Raw genomic sequence first — 19,880 nt, forward strand, 5'->3', positions numbered from 1 at the left:
CTTCTGGAGGTCTCTTGCATGATTGCCCTCCTTTTCCTTATAGGGGTCTTTCCAGGGTGCTCAAGAAAACACTTCAGGTCTGGTCAACATCACATAGCCCAAACTCCATTTGACAAACAGAAAGTGGAACGTGCGAGGCCCCTCCGGCATGGTGCAGGGCAGGAGCTGCCCACTCTGCTTCCCAGCCTCCCCGTGCATCTATCTCCCGACATGGGCCAGGCCAGGCTCAAGCTAGCCTGTGGTGAAACTGGCGCCTCCTTCATAGCCCAAGACACCGTCGTCAATCACAACTGTTGATCCCTTCCTCCTTCCTGTCTAGCCCTGCCATGTCCAAGTGGGGAACAGAATGTGCTTGGCTGGAGACCCGGATGCAATAAATTGCTATTAACAGACTCAGTCTGAAAAACAAAACCACGGGCCTCTTCCTTTCTGCTCCTCAACATGAGTCTCTGAGAGGCCAGGGAGAGAAAGGCTCCCTTAGGCCAGTCACTTCCAGAGAAACCGGTTCCTGCTGGCTCACCTCTGCCTCCGACTCTCCCTTCTAGTGGCTACCCCTCACCACGAAGCCTTCCTTCATGGGTGCGAGGCAGGCCAAGGAACCCTGTAAGTTTGGTCCTTGTCACCCTGCTTTATGCCACATGTACTGAGTACCTGCTGAGTACAGCCTGAAGGTGCCCTGACCCCAGCAAAGAGATGGCCATTATTAGTAGGGGGAGAGGCTGGGCACCTATGTTCTGTAATGTAATGGGGAGGGGTGGAGCACCTATGTTCTGTAATGGGGCCGGGGGGGGGGGGGTAGAGGGGAGGAGAGCAAGAGTGAAAGTCACAGGCAGGACCAGAAGCACCCACCTTGAGAAAAACAGTGAGAATCACACCCAAGTGACTGGACGAAGGCTGTAAATTCGAGTTCTATGTACTGTCTGTACTCTTAACTACATTAAATATGGACAAAGTCCTGTGGAAAGACCAGGGGCCTGCTGCTCCTTCCTTTCTCTTGCTTGTCCAGAGTTCCTACAAAGCCATCTTGACCACCTGGCTGTGTGAACCCAGAGCCGTGTTCCCACCCTATGCCCCAGTATTTGCCCTCAGAGCAACTCGTCTCGTTGGTCTCTGTCTACCTTGGGGACACCTAGGAAACATGACTCAGGGGAGGAAGAGAAAGAGCCATATATTCACACTGGACATGACCATGGTGGCAAGTGACAAAGGCCAGGAGAGAACAACAGCCCGTGCCAAGCACGGCCTTCCAGATGTCTGGGAAGAGCTGTCTGTGGCTGTTAGGACACAGCCATGACCCAAAGGGCCCTGTCACCCAGACAGGATGGATGATGAATGACCTGCCCCCATGGGTGGGCAACTTTAGGTCTTAGACCCTGCCTGGGTCTGCTGGGGGCTGGTCTGGGTCTTTGCCATTGGGGTGGAGCCCCCTGGAGCCCAGAAGGTTCTATATACTCCTATGCCTTCCAAAGTAAACCTCCAAGAGACCAGGCAACAGTCCTAAACTCACATGCCCACAAACCCCAGAGTGTCCACAGTCCCACACTCCACCCGCAACACATAGAGCTATCAGAGGAGATGCTGGGGAGGGGGGTGGGGAGGGGGCTCCTCCCTCATAAGAAAGGCACAGGAGCAACTCTAGGCAGCCCGAGCAGAGACGCACACCTGGTGATGCCCACTCATGAGTACAGGCTTCCCCCGTTCAGTCCTGCACAATGGCAGAATCCTCAACAAAGCCAGAGGTCCTGGATCTCCCAGCCTCACCCATCCACGCAGGCCACGGACAGCCTAGCCATCAACTCTAGAAAGCCAAAGAAAAGACAGAGACCATTGTTTCCTTTGATGGACATGACAGGTCTGTGCTGCAAGTGTATCTTAGGGAGCACCCTCACCTGTCGGGTACTATATACCTGCCCATGCTCCCTCCCTGTCCTCACACAAATCCTGTGTGGATTTCAAACCTCTCCACAGGTGAGCCATCAAGAGCGTGAGGCAGACAGTCCTGTTATCACCCCATTTTACAGATGAGGAAATAAGGCTTAGTCTGGCTGCAGAGGCTTCCTGACGGCTGGCACTGTCCCCAGTCCCTACAACAAAGGTTACCACAGGTCTCTCACGAATGATTATGAAGGAGGAGAGGGTGTTGTCACACTTGGCTACTCCAGGCCCACGGATTCCTTGTGATCCCCCACTCCCGTACTCACTATACCCTGTCCTCTGCCAAGCTCCAGGCTCTCTCCTCTCCTATGCCTCTTGGGCTCGCTGCCCCAACAAGGCAAACCTCAGACCCATGGAGACCGCTGAGCTATGGGATTATGAGAGGCAGGTTCCCTTCCTCCTGGGGTGTACCTGCACGATCTGTTCTAAGCAAGCATAAACACAGGCCGAAAGACAACACCTCAGTTGACCTGGTCATTGGACTCTGGGCAGGCAGAAGGGAGGGAGCAGGGTGCCCCTTGAGATGGGAAGATGGAACAAGAAGCCCTTTGTGTCAGCAGCTCCTGAGACACCTGTTCCCTCCTGCTTTTGGTAGCCTCCCTCCCCCAACCTCTGAGCAGCCTTGTTTATCCTGCAGTGTTGGCACTGGCAGCTTGACTCCTGCAATGGGGCTCCGCAGCCCCGGCCAGCACCTGCCTGCCTGGTCCTGGCAGTCCAAAGAGGCTCCAGTCGAACACGGATTACCCGCACTGACACCACTGCTAGGTTTGGGGAGGGCAGCAAAGGGTGGGCAAGTAACGCAAGCATTTTACGCCAGCTTGACTATGACAATCCTATCCCTGGGCTGCCTGGGAGAGAGTGGACCAGGCATCCAGTCACCTGGTGCCCAAGCTCTGCTAGAAAGGAAGGCAGCTCCCCCCTAGTTCCTATGCGTATCACACACAGTAAAAGGCAGCCCCACCCTGGCCGTGATTCCCTTTAACATCATTCTTTGCATTCATGAGGCCCCAGCTGACTTCCAGGTTAAGACCTTATTAGGGTGTAACCTTTAAAGCTACCACCACCCCATGTGCCTAGACAGGTTCTATCTGACCAGACAGTCACCTCCTTAGATGCCATGACACAGTGGCTCGCTCCCCATGAAGGACACGGATGGGTAACTTTCAATGATGGGTGAAGGCAGGAAGGATCTGGTGCCAAGATCCGTGTGCTGAGACCACGCAGGCAAGCAAAACCCCTCAGCTCCCATTCTCCTTCCGTTGTGCTGGGGCCCCATCGAAGCATTCCTAGCCAATCAGCCTTGACTTGGACACCAGGAGTCTACTCCTGCGACCACTCCAGGAGGGCCAGAAGTCCAGGGTCCCTCTTTAAACCGCCAAAGGTACCACACTTGAACACAAGCCCTCCCCTCGGCTCTGCTCTCCCACAATTTCACATCAGTGCCGAGGAAAGAAGAATCCATATAGCTAGTCAGGCCAGGCATGGTGGTGCAGCCTTTAATCCCAGCACTCAGGAGGCAGAGGCAGGCAGATCTCTGTGAGTTCGAGGCCAGCCTGGTCTACAGGGTGAGTTCCAGGACTACACAGAAAAACCCCGTCTCAAACAAAATAAAACAAAAAAAGAAACAAAAAGCCAAATAGCCCAAATCACTCTCACAATTTGAGGTGTCACACTGAAGAACACTGATCTAAAACTAGGCAAAGGTAAGGGCAAGCTGTGGCTGAGGAGGAAGGCTGCTTCCCGCCAAGCCTGAGAACCTGAGTCCAATCCCTGGATCCATCAAAGAGGGTCATGGCAGAAAGAACTGACTCTTGGAAGTTGTCCTCACGTGTGTGCACTCAAGAAAAGGGAAGGAACGATATGAAAGTCAACGTGCAGCCAGTTTGAAAACTGTTGTGTGACACAAACTGATCCAGCCTCAACTAGCTGAGCCAGTCCAGCAGCAGGGGACCTGCTGGTGGGAGACAAAAGCCTACATACAAGGCCTTTGTTTCAAGCTGTCAGGCTTTGGGCGAAGAAGCTGGCCATACTGGAAGTTCACTATCTTGACTATCTAGCCAAGGCCCCTCTTCTCATCTGCCTACCAGAGAGTCTAACGCCTAGTTTAGATAGGGCCCGGAAGCAGCCGATTGCAACAGGGTCAAGTGTACAGTCGTGCGGACTACACACTGCAAAACTCCCAAGCACCAAGCACCACTCACCTTGAGTTGGACACTCATTTCAACAGTCCTCAGGCAGACAGCAGTCAATCCATGCCTTGTTTCTCACATACCAAAGAGAAGGGAAGAGAAACTGCTGCTGTTTCCTACTACACACTAAGATACAACATAGAGCCCTTCCCTCTGTCTCCTGTCTCCTGCACCCCATGGGATGAGCAGTAGGGGAGAGTACTATTGGCTAGGGAACATATTGAACCTACAGAAAAGACCTCTCTCCCGTTACCCCTACTGGGGGGCCTGCTGGGCTCCACAACGCTATCTTGCTGAATTGCAGAAGACAGGAGCAGAGAGCAAGAGGGTGCCTGCTGCCTGGCCCTCCCCAGTAGACAGGTGAAACCCCAATTGGACTCTCCTCCACCTCACCTCCCCAAAGGGCTCTTCTCTGATCTGTTCTTTCCCTTCCAGTCACTCTTCCCTTCCCTTGAGGATATTGCTCTGATATCCTCAGGGTCTCCCTGGAGCTCTCAGATGCCCCACCTGGCCCAGGCCCTGTGAATAGACATAAAACTCCCCACTTACTCCACCCAGACAAATGAGCCCCTTGACTTCAAAACGTCCTAGCCTTGTCCCACCCAACACCCAGCCTGCTCCCAGAGCCCCACTGTACCTTCACACAAGGCTTCCTGCCAGCCTCTTAACCTTCCTTCCCCACCCCACCCCACCCCTCAAGACACAGGCTGAGAACCCAGGCCTCCCTGGGTTGGTAGAATGACTTCAGACTTCTTCAGTAGAGCTCTGAGGAGGGAGGGGTGGTTTGGCCCACAGAAAACTTGCAGGGAGAGCCAGATCCCTCTGGTCTAATCAAACTGCACCAAGGCCAAAGCTATAAGGCTGGCAAGTCCCTGACTACACCTCAGTCAGTACTGTTGAGTGTTTCAGGGGCCCCTGGGCTGTTACAAAGTGGTCTGGCCCAGCCTCAAAGGCCCCTTGTCCTGTGATGGTCACCCGCCTGGCAGGAAGCCCCTTTCAGCACCCAACTCCTCCAGGTCTCTCATGGAATGGTCCATTCCTTTCTGTCTCACCGGCAAATTGCAATATATCTTAAATCCTTTCATTCTGATTTTTAAAAAAGTAACTACACTTCTAATGCTACTTTTAGACACTGTGGCTCAGTGCTATGCCTAGCATGGTCAAGCAAGGCACTGGGGTCCTTCCCCAGCACAGAAAAAAAGATAAAATGAACCACAACTTTAAAAAAAAGGAAGAAGTCAGCAATGGCCGCGGGCCTCAGAAGGGCCACCGGGATACTGGGGCTTCCCGCTCTCCCTGCGGTGCCCCGGGCCTATCGGGACAAAGGGAGCCCCCACATCAGCTGCCCCCTTCACTGGTCACACCTGGACCCCAAGGCACCTGCCTCGACCCAACTCCGCGCAGGCGCCGACCCCTTGTCCTCTCGAGGGGCGGGGCGGCCCACAGGAACCGGTTCTCCGCCCGGCCGGTTCCGCAGGCAGGAGGCGGGGTGCTAGGAGGACAGGCCGGCCGCCTTGGGGCGGGTCCCCAGGGAGCCAGGCCTGGCGGGGACTCCAGACCCAAACACCAGGGGCCAGGCGCCAGCGGAGAGCCCTGGACTGCCCCTTCCCTTTCTTCTTTCAAGCCAGAACACTGAAACCTTACCTAGGACCTGTCCTTACAAAGCACGGGAGAGGGGCAACGTAGAGGGAGAGCCCAATGCTCCTTTCCAATCCCTGCCCCATCCCCACGGGCAGTTTACCAGGCTTACTGCTAAGGCCAGTGGGAGTGGGATGTGGGTTTCTCTCTGTGGTTCCCAATGCCAGGTTTGCAGCTTCTCAGAGACCAGAAGGGCCTAGCTGGATAATATGACTTAGGAAAAAGGCAGCAGACATTGTCCCCACTTCTCCCTAGTCTTGTATCCCATAAGCTTCTGCCCCTTCAGTATCTGGAACTCTTCTAACTGGTCTGGTACCAGGCCACACACTACATAGCTTTAGCTGTGGCTGGCTTTTGAATGGAAGCAGGGAAAGGAGCCACTTCCTCCCCTCCTGCCCTCCTGCCCTCGCAGCCTATAGGTCTGATTACAACCTAGCACTTTCTCTGGGACTTGGGGTCCTTGACAGTATCACAGCCCGACAGTCCTAGGGGTCCCCAAGCCAACCCAAAGCCACCAAAGCAGAGAGGTCTTCTTAAAACTGGGAAAGCCTCGTACCAAGCCTGGGTCATGAGGGCCAGAAGTCCAGAGGAACAGGGTCTCGTTGGCATAGAACAGGGTCATGTAGGATGCATCTGTATTGTAAGAAAGCATGGTGATACACATCCCCTTCAGGGACAGTGGCAGAGGGTGGAGGTGGCCTTGCCCAAATGGCAAATAATGAATCTCTAAGATAGGTCTTTGGGAGCACGAAGGTCAACAGAGAAGGAGCAGCATTCAGATCATGCCTGCTGCCTGCATCAGGGAGACTGTAGGTGCTAGTTCTTCATCTGGTGACAGGAGTTCTGACAGCAACCCAGGGCATTTTAGGAAGGGGACTAGCAAAGGGTAGGAATGGCAGCAAGTGCAGGCAGAAACAGGCCCTCCTAAGCAAAAGGAAAATAACTCCCATTCAAGGTGGCAGCCCTCCCTGCACAGAGGCCTTTGCAAACACTCAGCTTCACCCATCAATGTACTGAGGAGAGGGGTGCAGGACAGGGGTGTGGATTCCCCTTACCACGGCATTAGCTTCCTGAAAGCACACCTAAGGTAGCTCAAGAAAGGCCACCCCAAACCTCCAGAGAAAACCTTAGTGTGTGAGCCCTCAAGGGCAAGACCCATGGGTGTCCAGGAGGAGCACATGCAGCTACCAACAGCTACCTAGCAGCCTTACAGCCCAGGGGCCTCAGCAGCTCTAAGAGACAGATCTTCTCTGGGCCGTTGTCTCACCTCATGGACCAGAAACAGGACATCTGCTCTACCTAAGTCCTTCTCATACGACACACAGTTCCCAAATCTGTTTTTATTTGTTTGTTTCTTTGTTTCTTTGTTTATAAAGCAAAAAGACCCTGTTGGGCTACTTCCCATGTGCAAATAAGGCTGCAGGGTGGACCTGAGGTTGGCAACATCTCTTCATGATTCCTGGTCCTGGTGCTTCTGAATTATACACACACACACACCCCTCCCCTCTGGTTTCTCCTGAACTCCACATGTTCCATGCTCCCCTCCCTACAAGTATGTCTCCATGTGGACATATGTAAAGTGGAGGCCATCTCTTTCTTTGACCTCCACACAAATACAGTGCCACAAGTCCCTACCACTAACACACAAACACTAAATAAATAAGTGTAATTAAAAATTTTTAAACAAACATAAAAAACCTTCTACATGTACACATCTAACTGCACCAGATTGTATCATACATGTATCAGTGTGTGGACACATATCAGCTTTTCCTGTACTTTCTCCAGGTTTTAAGGTGTTCTGTTAAAAGTATTTTGGGGGTTGGGGCATTGTTGATATGTGTGCACATGTACTAAATTTACAAAGAACAAAATAAACAACAAAAAAACACAATCTCTCCTCCCTCAGCCATCATTTCCTGCCCTGGGGCAATCGGGATCACTTTCTTTGGTATCAAATCATCTTAAAAAAATCATAAATCACTCTACTCTCCAACGGCTTCCTGTGGAGCTGACAGTAAAATGCAGCCCACCCCAACCCCCAGTCACTCTACCAGGTGCCACCAGCCAGGCTCTGACCCTCCTGATCCTACAGGCTCTTTTCCAACCACCAAGCCGCATACTTGGTTCTGACCTGGGAGGAGGAGAGCATCTGCTGGTGCCTCAGCCTGGAATGCTCCTCTTCCCAGCTGTGTGCAGCTGGATCCTTCTGTCTTCAGGCCTATGCTATCCTGAGTTCTTCCCAGGGCAGTCTTCACTGGCCTCCCAACAAGTCCTCTGCCCTGTGCTCTACCTCCCCACATTGGGTATTTTTTCTCATGGTCTGGTACTCTAATGGTCGGGACCCCCATTAGAAAGCAGCCGCTCTACAACAGGTAGGCAATCCACTTGTCCACCTACTATCACACTGTCTAGCCCAGGCCCGGCAGGAGATTGGCATATTCCTTCCACAAGTTTCTGTTAAGGAATGAAGCAGATGTTTTAAACTTTGCATCTGCAAACCGCCTACTTGCAGGACCTTCCCAACACCAAGTTTTCCCACACTGGCCACCCACCCCCAGCCCCCATGCCTGGTAAGGGTCAGAAGGTCAGGGAAGGAAGAAAGGGGTGCCCCTGGATCTCCCCTCCCTGTGCTATGCCGCAATAAAGACAAGAACCTGTGTCTCCCCTACATTCCGAGTAGCCTCTCCAACTGTCACTGTAAAGTTGGAGGTGACAGCTCTCATTTATCTAAGTCTCAGATGCAGTATGCTTGGCAGCCAGGCTAGCTAGGCTAGGTTCTCAAGTGAGCCCCAGCAACAGGAAACAGATCCTACCCTGGGAACAGAACCCTCTAGGGCAGGCAGTCTGCCTGGCCCACCTGACTTCCCCTGAGCCCCAGACACCTGGGATCCTCTTAGTGAAAATCCACCCAGTTCTCTGAGACACAAATGCACATCCAATCCTGGGTCTGCAGCACAGACCAGGGTGTCCAGGGAATACCCTTTCAAAGACATTTCCTTCCTGGGGCTGTTTCCAGGGAGAATGCTACATGGTGTGAAGATTAATTTTTAAGAGGAAAGAAGGAAGGGAAGAAGGAAGGAAAAAAGTACTCAAAAAGGTTGAAGCAGGTAAGTAACAAGAAGGTAAGTTTGGGTAGATCAGAATCCAGAAGAGGTAGGAAGGAGAGTGAGGTCACTTCCTCCCCATAAGTGATAATTACTAAAATCGATCAAACGGACACAATCACAAAGATTGTGGGCTCTATACACGGTCCTTTAAATTATAATGGCCCAGGTTGGAGATACTGCTCCGTGGTAGTCACTTCCCCAGTATGAACTAGGCCCTGGGCTTGATAATACTGTTATTACAGTAAGGACAATAGCTAGCTGGGCATGGTGTCTGTGCCTTTAATCCCAGCACTCAGGAGACAGAGGCAGAAGAATCTGAGTTCGAGGCCAGCCTGGTCTACAAAACAAGTCCCAGAGCGGCCAGAGCTACGCAGAGACCCTGTATTGGAAAACAAACTAATAGTAACAACAATAATAGACGTAAATATGATTAGTAATAAGAAACAACAGCTAACTTCCCAAATGCACACACTGAATACAGTACCCAAGATTTCCTGCATGTTGAGCTAGAGCTCTTCCACTAAGTTACATCCCGACAACAAAAGCTAACAGTTGCCGAGCATTTATTTACTTTGTGCCGCATGGCGCTGAGATTGCCTTTAGACTTTTCATCCTTAAGACCACCCCCACGAGGTGGCCACTGTCAGAATTTAACCTCACTATACAGATAAGTAACCTGAGCAAGGGAGGTGGGTCAAATTGCCTTCGGTGGCACCACCAGCGGCTGCACTACTGTACAACTCCAGCTTAGCTTCCTGGTTCTAACTACAAGGCTATCTGGCGTTCCGTGGTACAGGCCTTCCAAACCAGCATCCTTCAAACCATCAACATACACCAGCTTCAAAGATAGAAGCACAGATCCGCCCTTTTTTTAAACTGAGAAAGTACAGGCGATGTTTGGACATCGCCAGGATCAAGCGACCCATCTCGGTCAAGAACAAGACCCAAGTGTGTTGAATCTAGCACACAGTGAGGGACTTCCTACCGCATCAAGAAGTTGGAAACAGGGTCTCTGGGAACCTTGCTCGGAGTGGCAGCATCACTGACTGACTGCCTTAGGTCAGACCCCTCTGCCAGCGCCAGCGCTAAGGCGCCGGGCCCGGAAATTCCCACAGAGCTAAAGCAAACTTCCCAGGAAAACTCCTCAGTTTCCTCTAAGCTCTTGTCACGGAGATGCTGCCAAGAGCGCCAGCTGCTGGGGACCCTCCCAGGCTAGAGCCACCGCTCAAGCGCCCGGGGTCCTCCCGGAATGATCCAAGGCTGAAGTTCAAAATTCACGTCCAGCCCAAGCCGGACCCCCGGCCTCGCCAAGGACTCTGGGACAGCTCCCACTCTCCGTGCCTTTCCCCCCCCAGCTTCAAGTAATGAGGCACCTCCTGCCAGGACATGTAGGTTGGTTGCGGGGAGATCCCGCGGGCGACCCTAGAGCTCCTGGGGAATCTGAGCAGCCGCAGCTGGCGCGTGCAAACACACGCACGCACACACACACACACTCGCGTGAGTGTGTGTTTACGTACCGAACGTGGGATGGGAAAACAATGGCGAACCGCTGGGACTACGCGACCACCCCCCACCCCCATCCCATCAGTCCTGTGATCAATTTATTTCTACAGTGAAAGGGGCTGAAAGGCGCTTCTCCGACACTCCACCGTGGGACGCAGGGGTGGCAAGGGGCAGGCTGGAGTGAAGAGCAGCAAGGGCTGAAAAAATGGGAGGCGGCGCCCGGCTGGTCCGCGGGGAATGAACCGGAGCCGTGGGAAGGGCGCGCGCTGAACCCCGGCTGCCCAATGCACCCCGGGACCGGAGCTCCGCGTTGCGGGTACCCGAGCCCCACGTGGGGCTCGCACGGGGACATCTAAGCTCAGGCTGGGAGTGCTTAAACTGGGAGCGTTGGTCAGGCTGGGGCGAAAGACCTAAGGCCGGCGGGTCGCAAAGGGCGGGCGGGTAGAGGACCCCCGAAGCCCGGCTCGCGTGGCGCGCGCACGCCACCCCCAACGGCCTGTAGCCACTGCCCTCCAAAAGGACGCGGGATCAGCGCGGCGCCACCGGCCGGCGTTGTGAGGGGTCTGGTAGGATCGGCTCCGCCTGGCAAAAACTTTGCCCAAGATGGAAAGTCGCGCGGCAGAGAGCCAGCGTGTCCCTAGGAACGCGGGGGCGCGCGTGTCAAACTTCGCGAGGCTGGGGTGATGGGGCGCGCGGCGCGAAGGGGCGCACTTACTAATCGGTCGGGCGCGGGCCCGGGGTCGCAACTCCGCGCTCCGGCTTCTGCTCAGTGCGTCCCGGCAGCCAGCAGCCTGGCCTTCCCGCTCACATGCCCCGGCAACGCGGCGGGCAGCGGGCCGGGGCGGCGCGGCCGGGCGGAGGCACGCCCCCCGCCGTGGGCTGGAAGCGCTCAGGACCCGCGGCCCGCCGGGCTCCGCTGGCCACGGTCGCCGAGCTGAGGACGGGTCGGGCGGCGCCCTCCTCCGAGCCAGGCCGCTCGGCACTCTGCCCTCTGCCCCCGGCTGGCCGCCGCCGTGTTCCCTTCCGCAGTCCGGCTCCCGGACTCGCGGCCGCTGCGCCCGCCAGGCCGGCGGGCAGTGCGCTCTGCTCCTCCGCGCAGCTCCGAGCCCGCTGGGTCCAAAGCCAGGGCCTCCGAAGCTGAGCGCGCCGCCTCGGCCTTCGACCTCCGCCGGCCGCTCCGGAGCTCGGCTTCCAGGAGCCGCGCTCGTACACTTCAGTTCCCAGGCGGGACTGGAGCAGGGCGCTCGCCGCTCGCTTCTGCGAAAGCCACTCCGACAGCCTCCGAGGAGAAAGAGGGAGGGAGGGAGGGAGGGCGCGAGCGGGCGGGGGAGGAGGGAGGGTGTGGAGATGGAGGAGGGAGGGACAGAGCTTCCTCCTCCTCCTCCTCCTCCTCCTCCTCCTCCTCCTCCTCCTCCTCCTCCTCCTCCTCCTCCTCCTCCTCCTCCTCCTCCCAGCAGCTGGTCCAGCCAGGCCTCAACAGCTGGAGACCTGTGCTGGGAAGGGGACAGCAGAGGTTCTCCAGAGTGAGACCTGTGGAGATGTAGTGACCCACTGGATAGAGAAAATAGGGGGAGGAAGGTGAATTCTGCCTAGTCCCCTCGACCCAGGTTTGAGAGTTACTATGGGGAATTTTCATTCCTTTTAACAAGTCCAGTTCACAGCCTCCTCCAGAGACCCGAGATTGAACTTTATTTTTCTCACTGGTAAATCAGACTGGCCTCGAACTCACAGAAACCTGCTTGGCTCTGCCTCCAGGGTGCTAGGATTAAAGGCATGCTCCTTGAGAACTGCCCTTGGAGCTGGGAGTGGCTCATGCCTATAATACCTGGGAAGCTGAGGCAGGAGGATCTCAATTTGAAACCAACCTGAGGGCAAGGAGAGACCTGCTTTGATGCGATCAGATCTCTGACAGCTTCCTAATGTCTAGCCACTCCCTAGCCCTGTCCTTTTTAGAATTTCTCCAACAAGTCCTTCCTTTCTTCCTGCCCCGTTTAGGAGGAAGGTTTGTTTGAAGAAGGGTTTCTCCTCATTCGGCCCATCTATTAAATGTCTACACCAAACCTGACCCAAGCAGATGCCAGGGATCACCAAGATGAATGACACAGTGGCAGCCCTTTCTGGATTCCCATGTTGTGAAGACTCTAATTCTACAAAGTGCTAGAGCCATAGGGTCTACCAAGGATGCTAAGCTATGGGGACTTGGATCAGAGTCTCCTTAGAAAGGCCACAGTTTGAAGTACGTCTTGAAGACCTGTGGGAGCAGGGCTGGTTGAAGGAACGCCCATTGTGGGACTGTATGACCCTCTCCCTCTCGAGTGGTGGCCAAGCAGGAAGCTTCCACAGGATGCATGCATTTCATCAGTCCCTGCTTCCCTGCCTGGGTGACAACTCTTCCATAGTCTTCTGTCTTTTGGGTCTCTGTCTGGTACCAGCTTCTCAGGCAATCTTTGAGGATCAAATCATGGCCAGGAGCTCCATCCATGGGCTCTGAGAACCCCACAGGTCATTTGCCTGTCTACACTGTGACATTGAGATGGTAAACTCTTTGGGACAGGGAGGGATGTGCCTCTTGTTCATGGTTAGATCCTATGTGTCTAGATGGGACTTGGCAAAGAGGAGGCCCATAATACATTCGTGTTTATCAGTTAGCTCTTTACAAAGAAAGGGGTTCTAAGCAGGGCTCTGGTGCAATCAGTGTAGCTGAGGTACAGAGGTTGGCCAATGAGGAGCTTCAGAAGGAAGGATGAAGACCTGAGCCAAGGTAGGGCTAGAGTGTGGGAAAGCAGATGGGAAAGGCCAATGGTAACTGTTGAGGGTATGGTTTTAGGGAGACTGGGTGGGATCATTTCAGAAGCCAGGAAAGAATTATCCAAGGGCCACCTTCTTTCTCTCCTCCCAGACAGCATGTCTGTGCACCCATATCTTGTGGTTTCCCTCTGGCCCCTGGTCAGCTTCAGTGGTGCACTTCTCTGTGGGCCCCTCCCTGTCCCTGCCATTAGCTACAGCAGATGGAGACAGACAAGAATGGAGTTTGAACTGGGTGTGCAGTTACTCTCCTTTAACCCCAGCCTCAGGAAGCAGAGGCAGGTAGATCTCTATGAGTTTGGAAGTAGCCTGATCTACATAGTGAGACACTGTCATCATCATCATCAACAATAATAACAGCATAATAAGTTAAGACAAAATAAAAACCTTGGCATCTCTAAAAACAACAACAGGGAGCCTAGAAGTGCATGCTCCTGTCTCCATCACTCACCGCCTGGCAGTTCATTTCTAACACAGCCCTCCCAGTCACTGCCACCAAATTAAGCTATGAAGTGTCTGCTGCTGACATGGCACTGTTTTCCCATAAAATGTCTGGTGCCACCTTACTGACTTTGTGGCACCAGTATCCTTGGCATCATTTTAGATGTGGGGGGTGGGCAGCTAGAGACAGTAAGTGGAGGGAGGAAACTAATGAAGGATGCTAGGTCTTTCTTATGACCACACCATCAAATGTATACCTCTAATATCAAATGCATACCTTGTAATACTCATTCTGCACCCCCACACTCCAGAATATTCTCCAGCCTTGCAGCATGTTCTTTCTCAGCCTCCCTTGTTTATGTCTTCCCTAAGCACCATCTCGAGGGGCCTGTTCTTCTGAGGTGTTCTCCCATGCCCCACTTTCCTGCCTGTCTACCTTCTATCCTAAGATGAAAAAAAAATATTTTGAGACAAGGGCTCATATAGCCCAGGTTATCCCCAAACTCTATAGGCCGAACTTGAATTTCTGGAACTCCTGCTTCTGCCTCCCAAGTGCTGAGATTAGAAGAGGATCACAACATGGGAAGGTTTGTGCGGGGCTGGGGATGGAAACTAGGTTCCTCCTGCATGCTATTGCAGCACTCTACCAACTGAGCCACACCTCCAGCCCCCCAAGACAAAATTTTATCTGTTTTCAAAATGTTGAGTACTGTTATTGGGTCCAAACTCAAACACCAGGTCAATCCACGTGACAAAAATGAATTGAAATCAAGCCACTACTGACTCGGGGAGCTGAACTGTGACCCTGAGCCACAATGCTTCAGAGCTTTTTAAGCCTGAAAACCCACAAACATCTGAGCAGAGTTACAGTTACGTTTTTCAACCAATGAGGATTTAGGGATGGAGTTTTCTTTATGTGATTGGTCTGTGTCAACCAATGCAGAATGTAGGTTTTACAGTTCAACCAATTAAGTCTGTTTGTTCTTTTGTAGTTAGGAGCAGTCATTATGTTTGGGGGAGTAAAAGATGAATAATGGAAAGTGGTCAGCTATTAGAAAGTCCTCAGCTTTCCTAGGGCCTGGGAACTTTAACTTAGTTTCACTGTATGATTAAAATGGAGTCTAAAAACAAAATGGCAGTGCTTAGGACAAGTTCCTTTCACTCATTCCCGACATTACAATGTATCAATGACTCACCTAACCTCTCCACACCACCTGTGATTAAACGGTTTAGAAGCTTTTGTGTGCTAGGCAAGCAAAAGTTGCCCTTACTTAACTATATTCCTTTTTTGTATTTGTTTTTAATTTTGAGACAAAGTCACACTAAGTTACCCAGGCTGGCCTTGAATGCATGACTCTTTTCCCTCATAATCAGAGTAACTAGGATTACTAACTCCTCCTAGGACAATCTCTCTCTCTCTCTCTCTCTCTCTCTCTCTCTCACACACACACACACACACACACACACACACACACACACACACCACGGGGAAGAGAGAGAGAGAGAGAGAGAGAGAGAGAGACTGACTCTACCACCACCACAGACCTATTATATTTGGGTTATCTAGAATCACAGAAGTTATGGAATGCCTCTATATATTAAAGGAAATTATTGGAATGACTTACAGGCTTCAGTCCAACTAACACAACAATGGTCAGCTGTGAATGGGAAGTCCAAGAATCTAGTACTTGCTCAGTCCCACAAGTCTACGTGTTTCAGCTGGTCTTCTGTAAAAGCTGGAATCCTGAAGAAGTAGGTTCCAACAGATGTGCTGGCAGTAAGTGCAAGCAGGCAAAGAAAAATGAACCCTTCATTTTTTAAAATTGTTCTTATGTAGGCTCCCAGCAGAAGATATGGCCCATAAAAAGTGTGTACCACCACACTTGGATTTGGAACTTGATATCCCAGGCTGGCCTTGAACTCAAATCTGTTTGCCTCTGTCTCCTGGGATTAAAGGTGTATATTACATTACCTGAGCCTAAGCTTTTCATAGCCACTATGCCTCATGATCTGGATCAAAAGTATGTGTCATTCCATGTCAAGATCTGGATCACATGTATGCCCTCCATTTCTGAATTATAGTTCATTCTAGATGTAGTAAAGTTGACAATAGCCACCACACCAACTAATGGTACCACAGCCCACCCAGTGTGATTCAAGGCAAATACCTAACCACCATCCTGCCTTCTTCCTGTCTTCCCATCTCACAGATTTAGTGAGTGGCATTGTTCTTCCTCCAAAAACCTATCCCAGCCCATCCATTTCTCTGTTATCACCTTCCCATCCTAGCAGGGATAAACCAGCAGTCTCCCTGCTTCTGCGGCCACCTGCTTACCTCCACTTGACTTTGATATTTGTCCCAGAAGATAACACTCAAACTGGTAAGTAACTTCATTATTTGCTTCGGTAAGTTTTTGAAAATAATTGACCTGAAAATTGACTGTATAAAATGTCACCTTTTTCAATAATTGTTTTACTATGAAAACTGACTTAATCTCCCCTTCTCACGCCTTCTATTCCTTCCTTCTTTCTTTCCTTCTTCCTTCCTTCCTTTCTTCCTTTCTTTCTTTCTTTCTTTCTCTCTCTCTCTCTCTCTCTCTCTCTCTCTCTCTCTCTCTCTCTCTCCTTATTTCTTTATTTTTGAGAGAGGATATTTCTATGGACTCCTGGAGTTTGCTATATAGACCAGGCTGGCCTCAAACTTACAGAGATCTTCCTGCCTCCACCTCCTGAATGACGGGATCAAAGGTGTATACCACTATTACCAGCTCTCTTTGTGTCTTTTAATCCTATCCAGTTATGTCTCAATGTATGTTTAATCTCAACCAGAGGGCCATATGGGAAGATGACTAAATGACTGACTTCAAACCCTAGACATTTATTCTTACCAGAGCTTCCCCAAACTTCATCTTTTATAGATCAGACTCCTTGTCATCATCTGATATAACTGAAAGTTTTATCATCCTCCCCCTAACCCTAACCCTAACCTGAAATAACGGCTCTAAGACTGAATCATTATGAATAATTGCCTAGACCAAACAATAATTGTTCTCTGCCTAGCTCATAACTTAATTACCCATTTATTCTATTCTATGAGTGCCATGAGGTTGGTTACCTGGTCCTCGGTTTCATGTGACTGTCTCCTCCAGTGCGCTCAGGCAAATCTTCGCACCTGACGATTTCTCCAAATCCTATCTCTCTCTATCAGATGTCCCACCTTCTAATCCTGCCTCAGCCATAAGCCTTTTTATTGACAGATGAAGCTTCCATACATTGCACAAGAAACTATTTCTGCATCTTACCATTAGTCTAATAAAAGGCTCTTTTCCTTACAATATTTTGGTGGCACTGCTGGAATGGCGTCCCATATTGGGCGCCAAATATTGTAGGATTATTGGGGGAGGGGGTTGCTATACCTTTTGCTCTCAAATACCTACAGAGGGTTTCTGCTCCTCTCTAACCTGTTTAGCTCCTGAATAAACAAAGAAACATCAGATTTTATTAACAAGCTGTTGGCACTATGTTGATCAGGTTCTGAGCTATTTTCATACAGCTAGGCTACTAATAATCAGATAAATGTTCCATTACTTGCCCTCTAAATATGGTTCTGTTTCATGTGTGTCCTCAGGGCAAGCTTCTCTTGGCCACATGCTCATGGTCCATCCTTATGGTTTACCTTCATGGCCCGTCCTTATGGTTCACCTTCATGGTGCATCCTGCCTCATGGTGAACTCCTTCTTTTCTCCTGTCCTTCTTTCTCCACATGGTCCCTACCTGAGATCCTGTCACTTGATCTGAAGTTTTGCCTTCTGTCTCCCCTGCCCAGGCCCAGGCTCGAACTTTTTATTTACCAGTCAGAGATTATTGGGGTGCACATTGGTCAGTACAATGCCAATGTCCAGACTGCAACCTGATCTTGGGGCACAGAACTCAGCATCTTAATACACAGTGCACAAGACATCCCTAGAGGTTGCCCACAGTGGGCACTTACTTTGTTTCTGGTTTGTTTTTGTCTTTTCCTGCTCCCCTTCAAACTGTAAGCTCTGTGAAGGAGGATCTCATCTGCCCTCTGTGTCATTTAATTTCTAGAGTCTACAGTAGATGCTCAAAGAAATAATCCAAGGGGGTCGAAGAGATGGGTCAGTGGTTAAGAGCAGTAGCTACTCTTGCAGAAAACCTGGATTTCATTCCCAGCATCCACATGGTGGTTCACAACTATCTACAACTCAAGCTCCAAGAGATCTGGCACTTTTGCAGTGTATGTATTTTATGTGTGTCAGTATATATATAAAATAAATAAAGTTTTAAAACAAATAAGTACCCAATCTGGAAAGATGCCTTAACAGTTAAAAGTACTTACTGTTCTTGCCAGGAGAACAGTATTCAGACTCACATCCAGTGGCTGCAAGAGATCTGTTATCCTCTTCTGTCCTCTGTGGGCACCTGCATATGCACACATAAATAAAACAGAACAACTCTTTTAAAAAATAATAATTACTCAAGGGTTGATTTAAGTTGGCATCAGGGAGCACCTCTCTGCTGTGGTTTAGGTTTTTTTGTTTGTTTGGTTTTGTTTTTGTTTTGCTCATTTGGTTTAGAATTCTGAGACAATGTGTCTTACTATAGTTTAGATTGGTCTGTAACTTACTGTGTAGCCCTGGTTAGTCTCACACTAGAGGCAATCCTTCTGCCTCAGCCTCTCAAGAGTTAGAATTAAAGGTGTGAATCATGCATTAAGCCCTTTTCTAATGTGTTTGTATATTTGGTTTATTTAGTTTTGTTTTTGAAACAGGGTTTCTTATGGCTCAGACTGGCCTCAAATTCTCTATGTAGCTAAAAATGGCCTTGAACTCCTGATCTTCCTAAGACGGAGAAGTACAGGGCATGGTTTAATAACCTAGAACTCCATTTGGTTAACAATTCACTTGGTAACCTTGGATCTCCACCTGCGTGTACTATGTACACATGCCCTTTCCTGACAATATATTTAACAACCTGCATTGAGCAGCACTTTGAACATGTCTCTCTGTTCCTGACAACCACTTAGGAGTCTTCTAATGTTAATCTCAAAGATGCAAGGAGAAAGACCACTGACCCAAATCATCATGGCTAAATTAATTAAAACAAGCTTTTTATATGTGTATATGTGCTGTCTCTCCTAAGGTGGGGTTCAGCACTGTGTGTAAGGAAACAAGGTTTTATAGCTCAGAGATAGGGGTTCTAAAAGGGGGATTTGGCAGGCAAAATAGGTGGGGTTACAGTATCAGAACAACAGGGTGGTCACAACAAGGTAGTCATAACAACAGGTGACTATAATAACTTCTTGAAACAAAGGTAGATGCTCATAACAACCTTTTGAAACAAAGTCATGGTTGCCGTGTCCTGGAACAGGCAGTACAGAGTCATTTGTAGTTAAGGTTATAGGTGGGGCATAACCCAATTCTTGAGAAACATCTTTAATCATAAATAAGAGGGAACCTAGTTTGTCTTTACTATAAGATGGCTTTCAAGCCTAAAATCGAGGCAGGCTGTCTCCTCACTTTAGTATAGTTTCTATTTCAATATATCAGTAGTAAGGGGCTGGCTGATCTGGCCTGAACTGGTTTTAGATGTATGCACAAGGCAAACTGTGAACTTTTAGGGAACTTTTAGGAAGAATCTCCTGTTCTTATTATAATAGCAAAAGATGCATTTTGGCAACAGGCATTTGCTATCAGTCATAAAGAAGTCTACCCAACTATGCTCCTTAACAACTAAGTCTCTCCTTCTCTAAGAGGCCCGTAAAAGAAGCCCTAGGTAGTAACTTCAAGCCATAGAGTGGTCTCTTACTTTGAGTGACTGCCATAGTTTAGCTGTCTGTACTATCTTTTTGCTTTTCAATTGTTTCCTTAATACTTTGCAATCTGTGTTTGCCTTTTTTTTTCCATTCCAGTTTTACTGTATGTGCTGCCAAAGCAAGCACTCAGCTTTATTTCAATCATTTGAATAAGATGCCAAGATACTGGAAACACCCAATCCAGAGCCTACTGACCATTGTGAACACTCCAGCCTCCACCTCCCAAATCCTGGGATTACGGAGTGGACCACCACTCCAATCTCCAATGTGCTTTGCATGCAGCTAGCTCCTAAAATGGTGCAGTTGCACCACCCAGGCATTCAAGGCTCCTGATGGATGTTCTCTTTAACTTCTGAGGTTAGTGATGTCACAAGCCAATAGCTCTGCTGGAAGGCATGAAAGGGTTAAATGCAGAGAAAGTCT

At 50.3% G+C, this 19,880-nt stretch overlaps 1 protein-coding gene across 5 annotated transcripts in view; it reads right to left on the minus strand.

The window, feature by feature from the left end:
- Window positions 1-11,674, minus strand: part of Sox13 (SRY (sex determining region Y)-box 13) — a 42,160-nt gene extending 30,486 nt beyond the window's left edge. For 2 of the 5 annotated variants that reach the window (XM_006529277.4, XM_006529276.4), the window contains exon 1: window positions 9,858-9,941. In XM_006529277.4, the coding sequence (XP_006529340.1) occupies window positions 9,858-9,862 (5 nt within the window). In that variant the 5' untranslated portion in view covers window positions 9,863-9,941. Of the gene's footprint in view, window positions 1-9,857; window positions 9,943-11,090 lie in introns of those variants that run through there. The other 3 variants (XM_030252397.1, NM_011439.2, XM_011247945.3) reach the window with 3 other exon arrangements.
- Window positions 11,675-19,880: the final 8,206 nt, after the last annotated feature.

The sequence above is a fragment of the Mus musculus genome, chromosome 1 (genome assembly GCF_000001635.26).
Source record: "Mus musculus strain C57BL/6J chromosome 1, GRCm38.p6 C57BL/6J".
Taxonomy (NCBI): domain Eukaryota; kingdom Metazoa; phylum Chordata; class Mammalia; order Rodentia; family Muridae; genus Mus; species Mus musculus.